The sequence below is a fragment of the Cuculus canorus genome, chromosome 1 (genome assembly GCF_017976375.1).
Source record: "Cuculus canorus isolate bCucCan1 chromosome 1, bCucCan1.pri, whole genome shotgun sequence".
Lineage (NCBI taxonomy): Eukaryota > Metazoa > Chordata > Aves > Cuculiformes > Cuculidae > Cuculus > Cuculus canorus.
The window spans coordinates 193,232,631-193,257,237 of NC_071401.1; the positions used below are offsets into that span (position 1 = coordinate 193,232,631).

The 24,607-nt window shown below is 41.4% G+C and overlaps 1 protein-coding gene across 1 annotated transcript in view; it reads right to left on the bottom strand.

Moving 5' to 3' along the window:
* Positions 1 to 23,604, bottom strand: part of PRKAR2B (protein kinase cAMP-dependent type II regulatory subunit beta) — a 94,347-nt gene extending 70,743 nt beyond the window's left edge. The window contains exon 1 of the mRNA XM_054050221.1: positions 23,075 to 23,604. Within this exon, the coding sequence (XP_053906196.1) occupies positions 23,075 to 23,393 (319 nt within the window). The 5' untranslated portion in view covers positions 23,394 to 23,604. The remainder of the gene's footprint in view (positions 1 to 23,074) is intronic.
* Positions 23,605 to 24,607: the final 1,003 nt, after the last annotated feature.

Genomic DNA, 24,607 nt, shown 5'->3' on the forward strand with positions numbered 1-24,607 from the left:
AGATTTTTTTCTTTTTAGTTAAAAATTATATGTACAGATCCTAAAACCATGTGTACCATAGCAAATATATACATAATCATTCCTATCTCTGAAGACATCAAAACAACTGTAAAATAAAAAATATACAGAAATCAGAATATCCTGTAATCCCCATTTTTTATATTATGCACAAACTAATTTTACAAGAGGTCACAGTCCTAAATGCAGTTAGTCAAAACTGAATTTCAAGATTTTAATGTCTCTACAGATGACTTTTGTTCATTTTTCCGTCTGGAAAAGGAGTTCCATTTCACTGTAGAATAGTTTCTAAAGAAAGTTGAGAGAGACTTATAATCACAGTAATTTGAAAACTACACTGGATAATTGTCTTGTGTTCCTTGTGACTTAGCTCTGGAGCTCATATTTCCTGAATTATGAGCTAGTACACTAGGACTGCACCTTTCCAAACCCAGCACTGTGCACTTCGAAAGGCTGCACAGGATTCTATGGTCTCTTAGGATAACTTTCAGAGGAAGATGAGATGGAAGAATCTCAGTGACCTATTTTATTCTTACAAGTACATAAACTATCCTGAAAAAAGGCTGCCAAAAACAGCACAGAAGAAAGCTACTCTTCTTTATGTATTTCATTCCACATACTAATATGTATATCTCCCAGGTGATACACACAAGTTGTTGTTTGGTTTTGGTTTGAAGTAGCAAACTTTCTGACCTCACCTCTGTCTGACGACTACCCAGCAACAAGCCACAAATTATTTCTTCAAAACCCAAAACTTGACTGCATGACTCACATCAAAAAAGCTCAGTAGCATTTTTTTTATAAATTAATTCACTGATTATTAAGATGTCACCACACATGAACATGAATTAAGCATGTGGATAAGTACCTCAGGTTGTGCTTTGCTGGAGGTGAAAACTCTGTGTATCCATTTACACGCGTCACTATTCTAGTTTCCTGGTACCAATGTTATAAATGGAGTCCATGAAAGCATTTAATAAACATATAATCTATTATTTCAGGACTTTGATATTATTTCCAGGTTATAATTAGTGTTCATGTTAACTATATTTGTTTTTAACCTACTACTATGAAGCAGCACACTTTCATGGCCACATTCTGACATGTACATACAGCCAGTCATTATGCCTCAAGTTGGCTGGTTATTTAACGTCATAACACAAACCTTGAAAGAGAGGCAAAGAAATCTTTCCCACTTTATCAGTTAAGAGATTTCAGCTCTTACGAATAATTGATGCTGTATGTAATTACTAACACTGAAAATAAAAAGATTAAATGCTTGTCTCATATGTTGGACCAATGACCCAATACAGTGAAAAGGGCTGTCACACCCTATTAATGGGAATGAAGTGCTGCTCCTGAAGAGCATCTTTACTTTTCTCACCCAAGCAGCTCATTTGAGATTTCAGCTTTTTTTTTTTTTTTTAATTTTTAAACCTAACACTTCTTTCAGATCAATGTCCCATGTTAGGACATAACAATATTAAGCAAAGATGTTGCTGTATTGAGTTTTTCTATCTTAAATGTGCATTTTGTTACACAGTGCCACATGCCCACATTGCATGTTTCTCCTTAGAAGTTAATCCTCATTACTGCTTATGACCAGCACACTTAGTCATTATCTCATTAAAAGTAATCAGTCATCTAGCTAAGAGATGGGGAAAAAAAAATCATTCACAGCAATATTTATAATCCTTGGTTATACCAGGGAGTGCAACAAGTTAATTGGTGCTAGAGCTTATCTAGGCACAAGACAAAGACATGTACCTGTGCGGAAGTGCTGGCTTGGAGTACTTCCTGCTCTTAACTCTACATCACCCAGTACAAATGATGAAAACTAATCGTGTTTATATGAGAAGAGTTCTACCCATTGAGAGACAATACAACTCAAAATCAGAAAGGGAATATGAAATTGAACCTAAAAATATCAATGGAATAAATGTATGAGGGAGGCCAGGCTTCCTGGGATGTGCCTGAGGTATGAGGACCCAAGCCTTCCCACAGTCAGAACTCATGACCTGGCGCACTGCTTCTGCTTGCTCACCACCTATAGATACCATTTTGCTTCCACCCTCTGTCTTTTACATTTTACCAAACTACGGCAAAGTGGGCTGGGGGGATTTGATTCTGTTTTTAATACTGCCCAACACCACTTGCAGTAACAGCCCTCTTTGCTAAGCAATTCATTAGTATCTCCAAGGAATATTCTGCTGTCGCCATAGAATAGTTCACAATTGCTACTAAACCCCATCTGACACAAAATGTCAGTAATGCTTTTATCTTTTCACCATCTGTAAATGGCTTCTTTCCACTTCAAATTTCATAAGCTATTTTAAGAATATTATGGTTATTTGCTTTCTAACACTGCAGCGTAGGCGTTTAGATCCAATTTCATGTTCTTTTCTGCTTTCTAATTTTGCTGCCTGAAGCATATTTACTAATGCAGGCATGTTCCCAGTCAGAATGGGAGAAAATGGTCATTCTGCCAAAGCTCTACTAGCAATGTCCAAATCAGTTTGGTGGTGCTGCTCACCCATAGAAGTACCAAACTGACATTTCCTGTGTTATCAGGCTTCAGGATCACCACTTCATAAGATGAAGAATAATTTGCAACTATACTTGAATCAATATTTCTGTCAAATTGCAAATTAGACTGCTCAAGATTTTACAAGAGTGATCTGTTCTCCTGAATTCCTGGTAGCCAACAGCTTCCCGTAAGTATTACACAACTGTGCTTTAGGCTTTTTTTCATAAAATTTTGGCCTACGTTTTTTTGTCTCTTGACAGTACCTGCAAGTTATATTTATTACAAAGGAATACGTTGCAATCTTGCTGATGGCAGTGGGTTGGAGAAGATGTCATAGCTGTCAGTATTCTTCTCCAAAGGAGTACACCTTTGTATGGAGTTTATAATTATCTCATCTATTTTATACGGTTTAACAACTGTGAACATAATGGCTTTCTCCCATACACATTCATACTACCCGTGTTTAACCCAAAGCCTCAAACCTTTTAAGACTCAGGCTTTCCTACTATTATTCATGTTTTTGTCACTTTGCCATTAGGTTATGACAACAAATCCTACATGGGCAAACAACATTAAAACCTTCTGAAGTTAAAGAGTTTATACAAAGTTTCTGCCTGCTTCCTAGGACTACCTTGGCAGAAACCTGTGCTATAAAGTACCTTGACGAAGCAGTACATGAATATATGCAATCTAAAATCTGCACTGCCTGCTTACTCACTTCTTGGTGAAATATAAGATTCTGGACTTGATGAGTATTTTAAAATTTGCATATTTTAAGAACATTACATACTTAAAGGGAGTTTCTCTTGTCTTCATGATAACTCATTCTCAGATGGTCAGAACTAAAATAGACAATTTTGTTAGCTTTCAGTTCATGAGTCAAAGCACATTTTCCCACTTAGTTTTAAAGAAAGGTTGCGAGTTTTACCTCATCAGAGAGCACAAAGTCTCTAAAAAGAAAAGAATAAAGACAAAACCCCAAGTATTATTGCTGAATATAATGAGAAGAATGGCATTGAGACTGTTGCAGAAAAAAAAAACAGGCGTGATGATCCACTAACTACAGAGATCTCAGGTGTGATTCAGGTTAACCACCATGAATGGTTTTATGAGTCAAGGAAGGGAGTAGAAGACCACCAAATAATCCCTGGTGACAGCGATACCTGTACCTGGGTCAGGGCAATATCAATACTGGCTGGCAGATGAAGGGAATGAGAGCAGCCCTGCCAAGAAAGACTTCAGGGTACTGGCAAATGAAAAGCTAGATGTGAGCAATGTGCACTCACAGCCTGGAATGCAAACTGTATCCTGAGCTGCATCAAAAGAAGCATGGCCAATAGGTCAAGGGAGTTGATTCTGCCCCTCTACTGCACTCTCATGAGACCCCACCTGGAGTACTGTGTCCAGTATTTCTGGTGTCCTCGGCACAGGAAAGACATGGACGTGTTGAGGCAGATCCAGAGGAAGGCCATGAAGATGGTCAGAGGGTTGGATCACCCCTCCTACAAAGAAAGGCTGAGAGAGCTGATGTTGTTTAGCGTTGAGAAGAAACAGCTCCACACAGACTTTACTGCAGCCTTTCAGTACTTAAAGGGGGCTTATAAGCAAGATGGGAACAAAATTTGTTAGCAGGGCCTGCTGTGATAGGACTAGGGGTAATGGTTTTAAACTAAAAGACCTCATCTCCATGATCACCATCCTGATCCTGAAATTCTCCTCTGAATGGCTAACTCCTTTTTGGAACGTGATACCCCACCATCAGCTATCCCTCTTCTCACGTATGTAAACATGCAGAACACGGTGCACTTCACAGCATGAAGTGTAGCACAGCACAGTTTGTCTTGTACTCAACTCACTCTTGATACAACTCCGCTGGTATTTGTATGACCGTGATCAAACACACACCCACACTGCTGCGTGTTACTGTCCCAGTGCCAAGACAGAGATGACATCAAATAACAGCATATATATGGTATAATGCCTTTGTTTAGGTTCTTTTTCCAGGCCTGCACTCATCCCAAACTGTTTTTCTCTTCCATGGCAACAACTCAAAACTTCTTCCCCACATATGCCAGGATTGTAGCCCAGACTACATAAAATGCATATAGAGAATGAACAGAGAGCTCAGTTGCCTAACTTGGTGTGAAGATTTTTGTGCCCTGAAGGTAACATTTGTGCATAATGATATCAAATGTTGTCACATGAACCCCTTTATAAATCTAGCCTTTATTTTCAAACTGCCTCTTAGTGAGTCAATACCTGTGTCTCGATTATGGAGCATTTGAGACCAAATACCACATTTCTTAAGAGAATTCAGAGGTCATAAGAGATCCTGGAGCGTGTACAGATCTTATGGACAGGTTAATAGGACATGCCATTTCTGTCCTGAACCAATTGACTTGTACAAGAGAGGTGAGGAGTGGCAAAAGAAGCAGCAAATACCAGTTTACTTCAGCGTCTTCTGTTTTGTTAGTGTAAAATGGGGATTACTGGTAGTATCTGAACAATGCCTCTAAGCAGAGAGATGGTCAAACTGCAAATACATAGTCTTATCTACTGTCATTTGACTTCTTACATTGCAATGGCATTAAAAGCATTCAATGAGACTACATAAAACTGTAAATGGCATTATGTTTTATGGCTGCACTACTTGGGATCACATTCAGAAGTGTCCAGCACTGGATTTTTTGGTGCTTCTCCACTTTGCGCAACAGTCTGGGCAGCATCTGAAAAGTTGCATCTGTTGTAAGTAAACTTCAACATCACAATCACTTTCGATCCTGTTTCATTCTGTTCCTGGCTAGCAAAGCTTGAGAACACTGTACTGACTTCCTTCACTAACTATCTGTGAGATTCCTACCAGGAGCCAATTTTCCATGACTCTTGATAACAAAACTTTCCAATGGGCTGATTAGTCATTAGGCAATGAAATAACTCTTGGCATAAAATAATGGTCTTCCATCAGAGGGCTTTTTAGACCAAAAAACCCAAACGTACTGTGCTCCCAGTTTGGATTCCCCAGCAAAATTACAGTTGATACCGACACCACCACCTGAAGTAGAGCCAAAATCAATTGTAACAAATGTATGTGGTCATGACCTAAAGATCCCTTCCCTCTAGGCCCATCCAAGAAATCTGACACACACTGTTTCGTGCTGTCTATTTACAGTTACCTAACTGGGCATATAACATGAGATTCAGGTACTGAAGAGACAGAATAAAGGCAGACAAATAGATGCAGTTGGAGTCTGGCTCAGTCTCTCTGCTTTGGGGACATGTCAGAAACTCTGTGTCTGATGAAGGGCTGCTTGTCCTGCCTAGTGTCCTCTCCCAGTCTCCACTGCCTTTCAAGAAATTCTGCTTCTTTTAGAGCAGGTAAACAGAAAAGGTCAAGACTGCATCAAAAAGGAAGAAACAAAAACTAAGGGATGAGTCTGCTTGACTGGTTACATGTCAGACTAGCAACTCACACCTCCAAAAACAGCCTTATTCCCCAGGCCATGCCATATCACTAAGGGCAAGGACTGAAACCTCTTCTCTGAAACCAAGTCAACGTGCAGGCAAGCATGCTAAAAAGCAGATAAGATGCCTGACTCTGACCTAGTGGTCTGGATATTCAAGTGTTCACAAAGATAGTGTAGAGTTTCTTTTCCTACTTACTGGAATATGTGTGCTTGATACTATACCTTGATACTATACCCTTAGCAGAAAAAAAATAAAATCCATTTCTGTAAATTACTTACGAATTTCTAATATTTATTCCTTGCTTTCTCAAAACAGATTTAAAAAAAAAATGTATACTATTTCAGAAAGTTTCTGAAATTAAAGGATACTGAACTCCATAAACTTTGGGTAACCATTAATTTTAACTTCTATTTCAGGTATCCACATTAGGTTACTAGAAAAGGAGGATTACTCCTGCTGATTTTTCTTTTAAAAATTATTTTCAACAACTTGGGGAAATTAGTTTAATGTCTTAATTAATCAAATAAGAGTAGGATAACAAGGAATAAAACCAAATCTTAAAAACACCTTCCACCCAGCCCTCCCTTCTTCCCCAAGCTCAACTTTACACCTGATTTTCTCTATTTCCTCTCCCAGAGTGGTGCAGGAAGATGGGGAATGGGAGTTTCAGTCAGTTCATCACACACTGCCTCTCCAACTCCTTCCTCCTCAGATAGAGTTCTCCTCACATTCTTCCCCTGCTCCACTGCAGGGTCCCTCTCACAGGAGACAGTCATCAAAGAACTCCTCCGACGTGAATTCTTCCCATGGGCTGCAGTTCTTCAGGAACTGTTCCAGCGTGGGTCCCTTCCATGGTGGACAGTCCTTCAGGAACAGACTGCTCCACGGTTGGTTCCCCATAGGGTCACAAGTGCTGTCAGCAAACCTTCTCTAGCATGGGCTCCTCTTTCCATGGGTCCACAGGTCCTACTCCAGCATGAGTTCTCCAGGGGGTAACAGCCTTCCTCCGGCATCCAGGTAGATACATCCAGGATGCAAGTGGATATCTGCCCCACCATGGACCTCCATGGGCTGCACAGGAACAGCCTGTCTCACCATGGTCTTCACCACAGGCTGCAGGGAAATCTCTGCTCTGGTGCCTAGAGCACCACCTCCCTCTCCTCCTTCAATAACCTTGGTGTCTGCAGAGTTGTTTCTCTCACACATTGTCACTCCTCTCTCTGGCTGCTGCCACAGCAGCAGCTTTTCCCCCTTCTTAAATACATTATCACAGAGGCCCTACCACCAATGCCGAGTGGCTTGGCCCTGGCCAGCGGCAGGTCCGTCTTGGAGCCAGTTGACATTGGCTTGGTCAGACACGGGGGAAGCTTCCGGCAGCTTCTTACAGAAGCTACCCCTGTAGCCCTCAGCTACCCAAATGTTGCCACACAAACCAAAAACAACTCTTCGTAGACTAAATACCTGACCTTCATGTTAGTTGTGACCAGAAAAGCACACTGTTTAATGTGGGATTCTGTAATGGTTATATGACAGGAATGCATATTAATAACCACAAACTCTCTTTTGTATAAACAGTCTGGTAAATGACGGTGTGAGTTAGGAATATCAAGCAATGCAGTCCTTTCAGTGTGTAGACGAGACAGTTCTGCATTTGCTTCACGTGAGGTTGTGCTTGTGGAGCAGGACTGGCTGTTGAGGATGCAGCTAACCAAGCCATTTCCAGCACATTCCACTTCCTGCAACAGCCAATCCCTTTTGAGGCAGCTGCTGGCTGGGCAAACAGCTTTGTCTTTTCGTGCTCCCTCCCACTCACTCAGGCTCATATAGAGTACTGCATCCAGGTGGGGAGACCTCAGCACAGGAAAGACATGGACCTGTTGAAGCAGGTTCAGGGGAGGGCCACAAAAACGATCAGCCAGATGTAACGCCTCTCCTATGAAGGAAAGCTGAGAGAGTTGGGGTTGTTCATCTTGAGGAAGAGAAGGTTCTTCTGCAGAGACCTTACTGTGGCCTTTCAGTACTCAAATGAGGGTTTATAAGAAAGATAGGGACAGACTTTTTAGCAGGGCCTGTTGTGATAAGACAAAGGGTAATGGTTTTAAACCAAAAGAATGGAGATTTAGACTAGATATAAGAAAGACATTTTTTACAATGAGGGCAGTGAAACACTGGAACAGGTTTCCCAGAGAAGTGGTGGATGACCCATCCCTGGAAACATTCAGTGTCAGGTTAGACAGGGCTCTGAGCAACCTGATATAGTTAAAGATGTCCCTGCTCACTGTAGAGGGGTCAGATGACCTTAAAGGTTCCTGCCAACTCAAACTATTCTATGATTCTAAGTCCATGACACAGATAGAGATTTAACCCAATTTGTCTTAACTCTCAGATCCCTGTTTTTAATTGCTGGATCATTCTTCCTCTTAAAGGACAAGATGAGATAAGTAAAGACTAAACTTTAGCCTTCAGTCGAAATTCCTTTGTCTTGTAGATTTCATCCAGACCCACAAAGTAGTTAAATAAATTTTCTTTGCACAATTTTTAAGTACCTCTTATGGATATGGAAATGCTGCCCCTACTTACTACATTGCACCCTATACACTCATTTAAAAATGTGTTTATAACTAACTTGATAGACCATAAAAGTTTCATCAGTCCAGTCTATAAAAATCGACATGTGTGTATTTTCTAAAGCATACAGTTTCACAGTCCTTGTAGGTGTTACAGCACCACGACCTTAAAATTTATAGCACTATTACAGATGAATGCTATCCAGTTTTACAGACATGCCAATAGTCCTGATTAACATGCCTCTGCCATTTGTTTCACAGCTTTAGAACCAAATTCTCCTTTTTGCTATTAAAACAAGGTTACTTAGAAATCAAACCACTTGCATAAAACATGTAGGGTATGACCAACAGAAAACAGCAGGATGATTACATCTCCTTTTGATACAAACAGAAAAAAGTGACTATTTTATATCCAGTGGTGAGTTTCATCTCACAGTCTAACTGGAATTTGTGTGACTTTCCAATTACAGACTACAAAACTTCAACCTTCTTTCCACTCCCTAAAGTATCATCAGTTATGTGCATTTGATTCCTCACTCTATAAACACAGAAACGAACATCAAATATAAACTACTATGAGAGAAGTTATCTTTAGAAAACATTGGAACTGTTGGCTCTCTAATACGCAATTGGTGCAAGAAAAAGTATTTTTATAGAGGAAACAAAAATTTACTACCTAAAAGGTACTCCATAAAAACCTTCAACATTGAGACAAAAGCTAATTTCATCCCTTCACCAAAAAAGAAAAAAAAAAAGGGGGGGGGGCGTGTAGTTTTACAGCTTTATAAACTGTTTTGCCCTGGAAGGCAGAACACAAGTTAAACAATGTCAGTTCCTAGCCAGAAGTAAATATAAAGTAGAGTTTCCGGAATGAGTGCGTAAATCTTCTTGGCTCTGCCTTTACATTTTTAAAACAGTGTATATGTTTATATTCTGACCTTTGTACCTTTTCCAAATGAAAACAAAACAAAAGAAAAATCATGAAGAAATAGTTTTCAGCAATAACCGGACTCCTATTACCTTCCGAGTGTTGGTTACAGCAACAGTTAACTGCCAGAAGTGCACACTCTGATGCTATAAATTGCTGTCAGTAATAACTACCTTATTTCCAGAAAACTGCTTCGTACTTCATTTCTTTCACCTAGGTTCCCAGCAAAGCTTATATCACATTATCCACCTGCTTGTTCCCCTTACAAGCTTCTGAACTTGCTGAAAATTTGCAATTAAATCTAGCAATGAAGAAAGTCTCAGAGCAAAAATGTCCCTGCTAATTTATGAAAATTAGGAGCTGACACCAAACTGCTATCCACCGTGAAGGAAAGGTCACATAAATTCAGCACTGGTGTGCCTCATTTGGCCTGTCAGCCAGCTAATCGGTATGAGATGGCCCTTAACACATCAGTACAAGACAGCTCTGAAGCACAGGCACTCAGGTGCTGCCCCTGCGAACACCCTAACGTACCTTCAGTAATGTGCTTCCTGAATAAAACAAAATGCAACAAATGTATGATACACCCTCCATGTCATATACCAACTAGCTCTTTCAGGCCATAAAACATAGAATCATAGAATCACTAGGTTGGAAGGGACCCACTGGGTCACCGAGTCCAACCATTCCAAACACTCCCTAAACCATTGCCCCTCAGCACTTCGTCCACCGTCCCTTGAACACCTCCAGGGAAGGTGACTCAACCACCTCCCTGGGCAGCCTGTTCCAGTGCCCAATGACCCCTTCTGTGAAAAAATTTTTCCTGATGTCCAGCCTGAACCTCCCCTGGTGGAGCTTGAGGCCATTCCCCCTTGTCCTGACATGTTTTGTTTTGTTTTAGCCCAACTGAACATATACCTACGAGAGTGCTGGGATAACCTCATACTACGATTTTTACAGTGGGGATTAAAGAAACAAAAAAGGTAGGTGACAGTTTGTATCTTCAGTGCTGTGTAATCGATTTTATTAATTCCTCACAAGCAGCTGTGTAACAACCTCAGCAAATAAGACATCAAAGCTTAAAATAAAAAATAAAAAAACTCACTGAATAGGAACCCACAGTAAATGTTGAAGGTGAGACAGTGAATTGTAATGTACAGATCTCTATCACAGCCGCAAATGAAGAAGTAAAACACATCTTACAAAGTACTGAAAACTCCATGCACACAAGGAGAACTAAAATAATTCTGAGAACTAAAATAATAATGAGGTTGCATTTCCTCATGCCAGTGGCACGATGGCCTGGCAATGCCCAGACAGCTCCTGCTGAGGGGAGGGACCAGGGTCCAGCTCCCGAAAAAGGGACCCTGGGTTTGTCACCCCTGAGCCAAAACAGGTAACAAACAGCCTTCTTTATCAGAGAGAAGCATTAACAGACTCTGTAACCTGTAGGATGTAAGGACATTTCTTCCTGGAGCTCATTTCTATACTTTGGTTTGATTCTGTCAAGGATTCAGATGCTCTAGTGGCAAAATTCTTCCAGAGTTAGACGCAACATTATTTTTCTAGTGCAAAAAAGTCTGTTCCAGTGAGTACCATAGAATCACTAAGGTTAGAAAAGACCTCCAAGATCATCTTGTCCAACTGTTAGCCCAACATCACCAGGCCTACTAAACCACATCCTGATGTGCCATGTCTACACATTTTTTTAACACCTCCAGGGATGGTGATTCCACTACTTCCCTAGGCAGCTTGTTCCAATGCTTGACAACCCTTCCAATAGAGACATTTTTCTTAATATCTAACCTAAACCTCTCCTGGGGCAACTTGAGGTCATTTCTTCTTGTTGTATCATTTGTTACTTGGGAGGAGAAACCAACATTCACCTCACTACAACCGCCTTTCAGGTAGTTGTAGAGAACAAGGTCTCCCCCTCAGCCTTCCTTTCTCCTCAGCCACTCCTCATAAGACTTGTGCTCCATTTTCACCAGCTTTGTTGCCCTTCTTTGCACATGCACCTCAATGTCTTTCTTGTACTGTACAATGAGGTGCAAGCTGATACCAAAATTATTACAATGATCTGGATTCAAGAGAACTTGCCCCTTCTTCTGAAAGGCGTATATATGCACCATACTTCAACTCACTCCCAGATAGTCTTCCATTGCCTGGTGTTACAGCTATAAACACTGTAAGTGGCATGCTAGAATTGTATCAACATGCCTCCTTTTGTTTGGGAAGTGTGATTGCACACATATCTGTGATTTATCTTCCATTATTGTCTCACAGAATGGTAAATAAGCCTTTATCTCAAAGCAAGGGCATTGGATGTGAGCCACTGATTGAGCTTCTGTGTAAACAGCAGGTAAAGCCGTCTTCTTAATCTTGTGTATTACAAAAAGCAAAAGAAGGAGAACAATAGATTATACACTAATAACAGCAACAAAAGATGAAAAACAGAAATGCTGTTACTGTCTTTTACTACATTTCTCGCCCCACCCTCACCCCCCCCCCCCCCAAATCCAGTGCATGAGAAAGATCCTTTAGCAAAAAAAAATAGCTGAGGTGTAAGAAGTAGGTTGTTGCGACTCATTGCTTTACTCTTATGCTCCATATAACCTTCCTGGGAAAAACTAACTTCTTTGGTGGAAATGATCAATCGCATTCAATTTTAGAAGTAGCATGAAAATCAGTTTTTTCTAGCAGTACTTATAGAAGTTCATGTTGAGAAACTTTACTGCGCCACACTCCCAAAACTTCTCCAAAACAAAGTCAGAGGAGAGGACAAATGCCTATACGTTTGCACAGAAAGCACACCCTTCTCTCACAAGCTCTAAATGTTTGACTGAGACTTCCCAATCTCTTTATACACCCCAAAGCCTGTATCTGCTGAATGCAATGATTTGAAGGATGGGCTTAGAGAAAGCATGAAGTTGTTTCTCTTCTTTTTCCATTTTTTTGAGGCCATACCTAAAATAATTCCAGACAGGCCATGTCTATATGACAATATATTCCAGACACACAGCAAACTAGGAGCCACTTAAAACAATGACTCCATTTTATCAGTATTCCTAAGAAAGCAAAACCAGAAGAACAAATGACACCTTTTTGCAAGGTGGATAATGGAAATGAATCTATGCCTACTCCCACCTCTGCTGCCAGCAGCAGCTACATTCCAGCAGAAGGATAAAACCGATTACCCAGGGAGACATGTAGATAAATACTGCAGATAATTTTTTTACCGAGAATTGAAGTTAGTAGTATCGAAGAATAAATAACCATCTATCTTTTTCAGGCCAATTTTTTATTATTTAATGGCTAATGCACACATGTTTCCTGTAGGTTGAGGTAACAGGAAGGAAGGATGTTAACTTTATATTTATATCACCTCACAAATGCTTAAATAATGTAGTAGTGAAGGCTAGATCAGAGTTTTTCATGGTTTGAGTACCTATTAAAAACCAACAAAGGCAGATAAATTATCAGCTGAAAGAAGGCTTTTAGAGAAAGATGCCTGAACATTACTTGAAGGTATTGAACAAAATGGCTGGAAAAAGGAAACAGTATGCATGAAAACAGAAAAAAAAATGCACAAAACAGAACTCAAGATAAAATGATGACTGCACCTAGCACTGAAAGACTCATGAAGAAGCAGATCTGTAAAGGTAGTGGATCCTAACTCCTCAATTACAATAGAAATTGGGCATAAATGAAAAAAAATCTGTCCCTCTAAGGTTTAATAATGTCTATTATTGAGAACCTACGTTTTTCAGAACTCGCTTATAATGAAAAGATGTTTTTACTAGGATGGAGGAAAACATGGTGATCAAAGCCTTCACAAAATTTTAATATGCATCTACAGTACACATCTTAATTGCTTCTTACTAAGTGTGATGAATATCACAGACATTGTTTGGGAGAGTACTAGAAATCTCAGGACAGTCCCAGCTCTTCATTAGATCATGGTTTTGTTATTAATGCTTCTAAAGATTGTTAATCCAGGAGAAGTATTTAAACATACATCAACTTGTAGATATCCCTTTCCAAAGCCTTAGGAAGAAAAACTTAAAAACTTTGTGATCAACAACTACTTCAAGGACTTGTGACATTAGTCTGCACTTTTTACCAAAGACAATCATTGGCCTAATGTTGGAATTCCTGAAGCATCAATGTAAAGACGTGCTACAGCTTCAGAGGGAGAATCTAAAAGGGAACAAGTTCAGTGGTCAAAGTAACAGGAAACAAATTAGACTAGATCAGTGCAGAGACGATAAATACTCATTTGTGGGGTCATCCAAAAAAAAGGCCACAACAATGCTGTCATGGAAAGCAAGTTAATCCATACCCATCCAACAGTTACGAATGCTTTTTAACTCATGGAAATGGATTTTATTTTTCATACTGGCATTACAGATCTATCATTAAAACCAGAACGGCACAGCAAACCTTTCAGCCTGTGCTCTCAGGCTAGCAAGTCTGAATGTTTATACTTGCTTCCAGCTTGTATTCATCCCAACACTGATGATTCTGTACATCTTTTATTTATAGTCTATACTGGAGCTTTGCAAGGAATGTTTTCTTTCCAGTGTTGGGCAAGGACTTCTTTTCTTCCTGTCTAGTATGTTTTACAATAGACGTATCTGCTAAAAAGTTACACTATGAAGACAATATCAGTATTTATAAAACCAAATTTTACATGTGTATCACAGGGATTCAGAAGGAGTTGATGCTGTTACAAGGGCCTTTATACAAGCAAGACGGTGTCTGGAGCAACTCTGAGAAGGAAAGATCATGTTACTTCTCCTCCTTTCAAAACCCATTTTAAACAGCAATTTTCTAGTCCCTCCATTAAGGAAGTCTTCATAATATTTACTAATTGGACCTTTTAGCCCAGCTTTACAAAAAGCACTCTAGTCAAATAACTGAAACAGTATGTGCAAGAAAGCTACTCTTATTGCCAGCTTTTACCCACTCAAGCTCTCAGCTTCAAATTCTTGCTCTGATGATTTTTCCCTTAATATTAATATAATTAAGCGTAGCAATTTAAGAGGCAAACATACAAGTGAAAAACATTTTCTGTTGTTACAACATGTTTTTTACCACTCTACCTTCTATTATCCAGACTTTTGTAGTACAATAAAGGCTGACTGAATTAAAATTTGGATTTTTTTTTTAATTGTTTCATTCCTTATCATTTCCTCACTTTATCTGAGCTCCGTAAATTACTTTTCTAAGCAGCAATGCTAAAAGGGTGCCTTTTATGGAAAGGATGGCAAACTGCCATATGGCTGTTGTTCAGTTCACTCTGTGGACACCTTGTACCTACAACCTGCATTTTATTCCCATGCACTTCAGACATTCTTGCCTGTCTGCATCCTCCGTCATTTCAGATGTAGCACCTTTTTGCATGACATGGCATCATTTAAAATGCTGAATGAGGCAATGGACAGTTGATTAACATCATCTTTTTGACATAGTCCCAAAACTGTATGTCTTCTATGTTACTGGCTGTATCCATTTAAATCTGGATTTATGTATTATGCTGCCTTGAGACTGCAAATAGAAATACTGTGTGAGTACTTCTGCTATTTTTATCACCAAATGCACAAAAAAAATTGAAATAGAGCTCTTAAAAATTTTAAATTAAAAGTAGACTTGACAAACATGAAGCCTTTCTTCAAGGAAAAATGTAATAACACCAGTCAATTAGAAAAGCAAAAAACTGAAAACAAAGGACACCTAAAGCCAAATTTCACCCTCTTCAACAACACCTTGTTTAGTGCTATGACTGAAAACTGATCTACAGAACAAAATCATATTCTACAAGGAAAAAGATTAAATAAAAAAATGCCTGTAACTACTTGTCATGATCAAAATTCACAGTAAGAACACCCTGTTCAGTTCCATGAAGTAAACAAGTTATTCCTACTCAGGAAGTGAAAGGGTTAGCCTGAAAGGGTGAAAGCATAAGGGTTTTCAGTACAAAACCTCTACATAAAGGTATCTAAAGTTATTTGTATCATCATCCAACGTCCCAAAGAAAAGGGGAAAAAAAAGTATTTATTTCCTTTAGAATTCTCATGAGACTGCTTTAAAACAGTATCATAACTGATGGATGTTTATGGTAACAATATCTACTTATAGATGAGCATATTTTTTTAATAGATTTATGTAGCTCATAGTAACACATGCATATATGGACTTAATCTTTTATGCAACCACATCCATGTAACATACAACATGAAAAAGACTAAGATAAATCTATCATCCCTTGTAAGATCATCTCTTTTTCTTCTAGTTCATGTACATCAAGGCCTATTCCAGCAGCAGAGAATACTGAACCATTTAAAATGGCTTTTTCTCAAAGCCTTCTCCCTCCTTCATTCATTTTTTAATCAATCACTTTTTTTTCAAGCACAGAACTTCTCTATAATTACACTCACATGAAGCTCAAAAGAAAGAGCTCACACTCGGAGTGAGTATGGTTTTTCTACAGCATGACTTTAAGGCATTCCCATTAAAGTAATAGTTGATGAAACAACCCCTGTGATTTTTAAGCACTAAAGAAAAGATATTTCACAAAGTGTTTTTATGTACTATTCAATATTTCAATTTTTCCATCAGCGCCAAAAACATCTTAACCCCTATGAAGACTGCAGCTGTACCCACATGACTTTCTTGACATTGACCACTACGGTTAGTTTTTGAAACAGAAAATGGTTGAGAACAATCTGGATTTGCCATGAAAAACTCCAACTGAAACTTTCATTGGAACACAAGCTTACTAGAATATAAGTGTTATGTGTCTCCAGATACGGTAATATGACAGGTGACTATGTCAAAATATTTAAAAGATCACTCAGCATCACATGACCAAGTTCACATTCATACAATACATTGACCACTAATTTAACTTTGCATTTATGCTCTTCTGAAATAAATTTAGAAGCCAAATAAAATTTTGATATAAAATTCAGGACATGAATTTGGGATGTAGACATGAAGAGAGCAGGGCTATACCTGGAGAGAGAAAATATGAGCAGAGAATTTAATGTTCTCTCTCTCATATGTGCTGTCTATTCTTTTATCTTCGTCCCCTTACTGCAGTTCCGTCCCTCCTCTTGCTTTTACTTTGGCATTTTCCTTACCACATACGGACTCCTTTTCTACCTCTATGTCCTGCCTTCCACCTTGCCTTTTTGGTTTCTTTCATCCCTGTCCAAACAAATGATCTTTCCCAATCTAGAGGTCTTCTTTGATACTGGAAAACCAGAAGCAGGGCAGCAGCCTGTACCTTGATTAATCTGTACCTTGTGACCTAAATGTGCAATTTCCAAACCATATGTTCCAGATTTACAGGAGCAGATAAGGCCAATAAGTCCACAGAGATTTGACTATTTAAGGTAGATTTCCCTCAGATGGAGGGTTCTCACTGGACAGAACTAGAGAAGAGAATGCGGTACTTTTGCGTAACAGATTGGGGATAAACCCTGAGATATACATGTATTAAACTAAGCCTAACTTACTGACAGATGCATGAAGCATCTCTGTGCAGGTTACAAATGCTAGGCCATTATGTTGGGGTTTTATAACTTCAATAGGAGCACATTCTAAAACCAGGCACTTTTGTACTGTCCACGCATACATCTTTATTCTGTTCTCTGAAAAAAAAAAGAAATTGTTCTTCCATTCATGTACAATGTAAATGCATAAATAGGCATAAATACTGAGAACAAAAAAAAATTGAAGGTCTCTTTGGGAAATGGAACCAAAGTCAGCAAGTGACGCAAAACTCTACAGCATTCTTGAGGAAGACGGTTTTACTTTAAAACAGGAGCTATACATCCAAGGAGCACAGTGGTGGTGTGCAAATGTTAGTACTGACAGTGTTTATGCCTTATCATTCATAATGCAATCATTACAAACTCAGGCCAACAAAATTTTATGTCTTCCTATACTTACTGAATTAATGCTGTTCTTTTTCCAAGCTGAGCAGTCAGCCAAAATCAGTTTCAAGTCATTTCTTTAGAGAAGACGAAGCTGGAAATAAATTCAAATGTTTTTTGTATAGTTCTACTTCTTTCCTGTCCTTAAGTCTGGAGTTTTCTCCTTCTCTTAAATGCACAGACACAAACTTTAACAAAGTAATAGCCAGCAGAGACTCCTTTGCTCATTCACACTTTTGAGTGGGGATACATGTACACTTCTGAGTGGAGGCTGCTATCATTTCAACTAAATTCTTAACACAAACACTCTTTTTTTAAAGAATGTGTTTAGAGCAAAAGTATCTACAATCACAAATACATGCACGTCTAAGAGGGAACCATATTCTTTACTACAAAGACTATTAAGTGCTACCTGTTACAAGTTCACATTTCTAGTTGCTTGTAATTTTGTTAAACAAAGTTTTTGAACTGCAAGTCTCCCAACCTGAATAAAACACCTGGGCCAGATCAAGGGATTGAAAAAAAAGAAAGAACAAAAAGACTAAGCTGCCAACTTGCTCAGGTTTGCTTTCTAAAATAAATGTCAGCAGAAAGAAACTATTTTCATTTGCTCCTGCCAAAAACATCAGAAACCATTATTTCCAAAAGGTCTGTTATTCTGAAGATTTACAGCAATTTTTTGGGTTTTGGGACTGAGTATGCTACTAGATAACAGTGGCCAGTGGCCAACCCCTGACCACCAAGGCCCACTGAACCAGCAAGGCACACACCCACATGACTAAAATTCTTTTCCCTCCCAGAAGCCCTGTTCTTCCCAAATACCCATCCTGACAGGTCTCTTGCAAACACTACACTCCGAACCACAGCAAGGAGAGGACAGAGAAGTACAAGGAGATACAGCCTGCAGCCTTGTCAACAAGTGCACCAACAATGCCATACTCGCACGATCTTAAGGGACTCACCTGTAACTGGAAAATTCTTTTTTCTACACTACATCCACATTAAGGCTGCTGACCAGCCTGGCTCTGATTAGGTTTGTCCTTATAACCACACAAAGCATGCTTCCTTTCTTTTTATATTTCAGAACTGTAGAAATTACTAGAACATCGTTCCTAAAGTTGGCTAAGCATGTATTAGATGGGAATGCTTTCAGTCACCACCCACTATAATCCAGATTTTAATTTGAATATAATTTGAATATAATTTGAACATTTTTAAGAAATTCACGTGTTTTTCTGTATGATCCCTGACTTAATGATATCCTGCTACAACCAAGAATCATTAAGGCTGGAAAAGACCTCAAAGATCATCCAGTCCAACTGCCAGTCCAACCACCATACCCACTAAACCATGTCCCAAAGTGACATGACTACATGGTTCTTCAACACCTCCAGGAATGTGACTCCACCACTTTCCTAAGCAGTCTGTTCCAATGCTTCACCACTCTTCTGGTAAAGAAATTTCTTCTGATATCCAATCTAAACCTCCACTGGCACAGAGTTTTATACTGCCCTTTTGCTCTAACTGACCCCTTCCACTGCTCTAATCAACCTGTTATCATTGCAGCACAGCCCTGCAGGAAGTTTATAAAATGTTCAGTGCTTTCTAGTTTTTAATTTCAGGAAGAAAACCATAAGTAAGGGTAACAGAGTGATGAAGTCTCATCTACCATCACAAAGCTGGCAGACGTGGTTGTGTGCAAAGTGTTATCTGATGCTCGTTTCTACAATTCACCTATTATTTCAAAATTTGTACGAACATTATGCATGGAAAACAATTCAGACTGAAGGAACTAAAGTAAAGACATGTTTAACATTGATCTTGTAAGCTAGAATTCATGTTTTAGCTAAACAGTGATCTCATTATTTGAGCATAGTCAGTGGGTAAAGCTGAGATATGTATGTGCATTTTCTAGCTCAAGTTTCCAAGGAAGGAACTCAAAGCAACCAATACACCAAAAGAAACACATGGGGGAGGAGAGGGACAGCTGTAGTACTTTCCTGTTAAAATACATCACTATCTGAGAAAAAAACATCAAAACAAAGCAAAGTAAAAGAGAAGAAAAACAAAGTAAACAGAGGCTACGTGACACCAAACAGTACATACAGCACTGCAGTTTTTAAGTTTAAAGAACAGCAATGTTACCTCATAGGAGATGAAATATGAATTTTTAGCTATGGCAAATATTTAAAAACAGCTGTTACAAATGATCTGGGTTATTACCCATCAAAATAAGCTGCACATTAATGTGTAAGTGGTAGCACTAAGAGAAAAGTATAGTCATTTGTAAACGGGCAAATAACTTACTGAGCATTTCAAATTTTGCATGGTACAATACATTTTAATATGCACTTAAAACCTTCAAAAATTTAGCAGAATTTGCCAAAAAGGGGCTCATTTTTATACAATTATAGAATGGGTTGGGTTGGAAGGGACCTTAAAGATCACCCATTTCCACCGCCCCTGCCATGGGCAAGGAGACCTCCCACTAGATCAGGCTGCCAAAGGCCCCATCCAAGCTGGCCTTGAACTCCAGGGATGGGGCAGCCACAACTTCCCAGGGCAACCTATTCCAGTGCCTCACCACTCTCATTGTGAAGAATTTCCTCCCTATATCTAGAAATTCCTCCTAATGTATATCCCCTATTCAATTCAGTAAATGCTATTAGTATTAGCAGGAATTAGTTGTGGTCACAAATTAACACTAATACACGTGTAGGATAACTTAATATATAAAAAAACCCACACGACTAGAAGGCTCAAAAACCATTCCCAAAGTAAGCAGTGTGTTTAGAAGGGGATAATCTAAATACTCCAAACCTAAAGCAGGTGCCAATTCAGAACTGTGACACTAATACAACCAAGTTCTCTCTCCAGACAAGGCAAATGCTTTTACTCATGTTTGGTTTCTGCAACTGATATTATGGACACAGCAGAGGACATGAGTAGAGTGTAATTCATGGTTCACGTACGACTCTTAATCCTGAATATAGGAGGTTTTTTTCTTTTTTTCTTTTAAACACAGCTTAGGCCTCAGCTCATCATTTCTGAAACAGGATAATGCTGATGTACCTTCCAAAATGCATTTCAAGGACAAAACTAACACTGATAGAGAGTTCAACTGCAGTGCTTGGAGGTATTTAGAAAAGTGGAGGGGGGGCGCGGGGTAGAAATGCTGGATACAACAGCATTTACTAGGAGCTCTCAACAACATCCTGTTTAAATTAATTGAGGAATATTGTCATCTTGATGCTTCAAGTGCACTGCTTTAACACAGAAAAGATACCACCACTAGGTCTGAGGTACTCCCCAGAGGTTATTATTTCACATTTGCTTACAAACTTCTCCAATTTGTCTTCCTGTCCTGCATGAAAGTAGTATACAAACAGGACTCAGTGACTATAAGAAGTAGTCTGACTATTCTGAAAGGCAAAAGAAAAAAAAAAAAACAAAAAGGAAAAAAGTTGTCCCCAATTCAAGGAACAGAAAGCGAAAGTACAAAAGATACATGCTTTTAAATTGGTATTTAAACCCATCAAACAATTATTCAAATACAAGCCTTTATGTCCCCAGTTATTAACAAAAGGCTGAGTGGATGCATTGTTCTGATACCTTAAAAGAATACATATTCAGGGCAGATGTAAAATTACAGTTTAGAATACACACTTCTGCACAACACAGAAATACCCAAGCTCAGCATTAGTAATCATTTACTATAACTTATTTATTATTCTCCTTCCACGTGGTTTCACAAATATTTCACTTTTTTTGTTACCTTTAATTATTCCAACTAACAGAAATTACAAGCCATAATGCAATTAAACTTTAAAAATGCATTAGGCTTGGAAACGTGATATTTTAAGTGCTTTTTTCGTCAAATGCGCAAATCTGTTACTTAAACTAAGTCATTCCAGCATTCCCCTTAATAAGAATACTGACAATAATGGCCTTCCTTCTTCACAATCACAACAAAGAGAGTATCAAGAGAATCTTGATTACAGGTATTCATCAGAAAAGCTTAGAAAGCTCCTCAAAATGCCCTGTAAATTTTTACATATGCAACACATACATAATAATAATTCAAGCTACATTCCCGCACATCCCTCCATACAACATTTCAGTTCTCCATTCAACACTGAATCTGTTTAGCGCTACCATAATTCATGTTTGAAAACCACGTCTACCATTAGTGAATTGAGACAGCATTTTGGCCTTCCACACTATCACCATTTCAGTTTTCAAAGACAGCAAATTTCCAGATTTTAGCTAATCTCCCATAATCAGTGTTACAGTTCAAAATTACCACATAAATCTGCAGAACCTGATTGACAGATTCAAATTCTCATTAAATACACGTGGTATAGCTGCAAAGAACAGATGAAAAGAATGGCGGCTGCTTCAGAATGTAACAGAAAGCATTTAGAAAACTTACCCAGGTCTTACCATCTGCATTTTTTCCTGATAAAACACACATAGGGACACTATTTTAAAAGCTGCACTAATATTCCTCTAGCAAACAGCTGGCTTCTGTACTCTGCTAAGCAAATCTACCTCCAGCATGACTGGGAGGGACAAATGCTTCAATGACCTGATGAGATATACTTCAATTTCAAGCTGTTCTCAAAAAAAATAAGCTAATGATAAAGATGCTGGGACCTTTCCCCTTCTCCATCTAAGCTTATTGACTGACCTCTCAGCATCTGACTGTCCTGACTGACCCTTCGGTTCGCCTGCTCATGACACAAAGAGAAGCCCAACACACCCTTCAGAGACAGCTACTGCTCGTCCCATAAATCAGAGCAGCTGATGGATCGACACTGTCTCTAAATAGAGCCTGCCAGCAACACAAAGATAAGGTACCATTAGCTGCGTGCAGATAGGTGTTACCCTCAAAACACAAAGATCCCACACACGTTCTTTGCTGTCCTCGCAGCTATGCGTGCTCCACAGGCTCTGCTACCAGGTGGAAAATTTTACCCTGGCTTTCAATAAGAAATTATGTCTTAAATTGTACTCTGCTTTGGAAACACAAGTAAGTACATCTATGCAAAACGCTTAACCGGCGTGTAAATACAGTACCGTGTCCCTGAGAGGTGCTTTCTAGGGCAGGCATACTGACTGCACAATGTAGATGTGCTCTCTTGTGCTCCTCTAAAACGGAAAATGGATTTTCTGTCGGGAATATCACGGGCCTGCACGCAGCAGGCAATGCAGCTGCGGAGCTCAGCGCCACATCCCGCACCGCCCGGCATCCCGCCCGGCATCCCGCACCGCCCGGTATCCCGCACCGCCCGGCCACAGCGAGAAGCCCGGGAGGTGAAACTTTGCAGCGGGGACCAGGACTATCTCGGGCTCCGCCGCTTGGCACCAGCGAGGGAGCTGCCACTGCCCATTGGAACCGCGGTCGCCGAGGCTCCCGCATCCCCACATCCCCGCATCCCCGCATCCTTGCAGCCCGGTATCCTCGCATCCCTGCGTCCCCGCATCCCAGTATCCTCGCATCCCTGCATCCCCGCGTCCCCGCATCCCGGTATCCTCGCATCCCGCAACCCCGCGTCCCCGCACAGGGCGCGGCCGTGCCCGGGCAGCCTCCCCCGCCCTGCCCACCCTCTTCCGGCCCCCTTACCCGGGAACTGCTGCTGCTGCGGCTGCTGCGGCTGCTGCTCGTCCTCGCCGCTCTCCGAGTCGGTCTGCATGGGCTCCTCGGCGAAGTTGACGCCGTGGGCGGCGCGGCGCGGCTGCTGGCTGCCCCTGCCATGGCCCGAGCCCGCCCTGCGCCCGCCGCTCGCCTCCTTCTCCGCCGGTGCCGCCGCCGCCTCCTCCTCCTTCAGGCGCCCGAAGTACTGGAGGGCGAACTCCAGCAGGTCTGCGGGCTGGCTCCGCAGCACCTCCACCGTGAAGCCCTGCAGCAGCTCCGTCAGCCCCGCCGGGATGGAGATGCTCATGCCGGGGCCGGCCGGGGGGGCGCAGCCCGGCTGCGAAAGGGGAGGGAGAGGGGAAGGGGAGGCAGGGGGAGAGGAGGAGGAAGAAGGCGAGCCGCGGGTCGGTAGGCGCTCGGGTGGCCGGCGGGCTGGGCGGCGGGGGCAGCGCTCGCTCCGCTTCGCCCCGCGCTCGGCAGCGCCGGCCCCTCCGCGCACGAAGCCTCCCCGCCCCCGCCGCCTCCTCCCCCCGGCACGGGGGAACCTCACGCGCATGTGACCCGCGAAACCATGACAACCTCCCGCCGGGGACCGCGGCCCGCAGCGCCCCCCCCGCGGGGAGGCGGGACCCGAGCGGGCCGGGAGAGGGGGCTCCGCGCTGCCGCTCCGCATCCCCCCGCCCCGCTTCCCGGCAGCGTCCGCTTGCCCGGCTCCCGAGGCTCCGGCATCCCCAGGCTCTGGGTGCCTTTTCCCGTGGCTCCCTGCATCCCGACGCTCTGGGTGCCTTTTCCCTTGGCTCCCGGCATCCCGAGGCTCTGGGTGCCTTTTCCGTTAGCTTCCGGCATCCCCAGGCTCTGGGTGCCTTTTCCCTTGGCTCCCGGCATCCCGAGGCTCCGGGTGCCCTTCACCGTGGCTCCCGGCATCCACAGGCTCTGGGTGACTTTTCCCGTGGCTCCCGGCATCCCGACGCTCTGGGTGCCTTTTCCTTTGGCTCCCGGCATCCACAGGCTCTGGGTGCCTTTTCCCCTGGGCTCCTGGCATCCCGAGGCTCCAGGTGCCTTTTCCCTTGGCTCCCGGCATCCCGACGCTCTGGGTGCCTTTCCCCGTGACTCCCAGAATCCTGGGGCTCCAGGTGCCTTTTCCCGTGGCTCCCGGCATCCCGACGCTCTGGGTGCCTTTCCCTTTGGCTCCCGGCATCCCGACGCTCTGGGTGCCTTTCCCTTTGGCTCCCGGCATCCCCAGACTCCAGGTGCCTTTCCCCTGTGGTGAGTCCAGCATCCGCGCTGGAGATTCATGGGGATTCCTAATGAGTGAAGGACCACAGTGGATGTAGTGTTTCGTAGCTAATTGCTCCTGTGCTTTTTCACAGCCGTGTGTCATCTCACAGATACTCCCCACATCATTTGTACACATAGATATGCCATCTATTTATATTAATGTATATTATTTAGGATGAGAGGGATGATGCACTGTTAGAAAACGCATCCTGTGTGTCAGCTGGTTGTCTAAGGTCCAGGAAA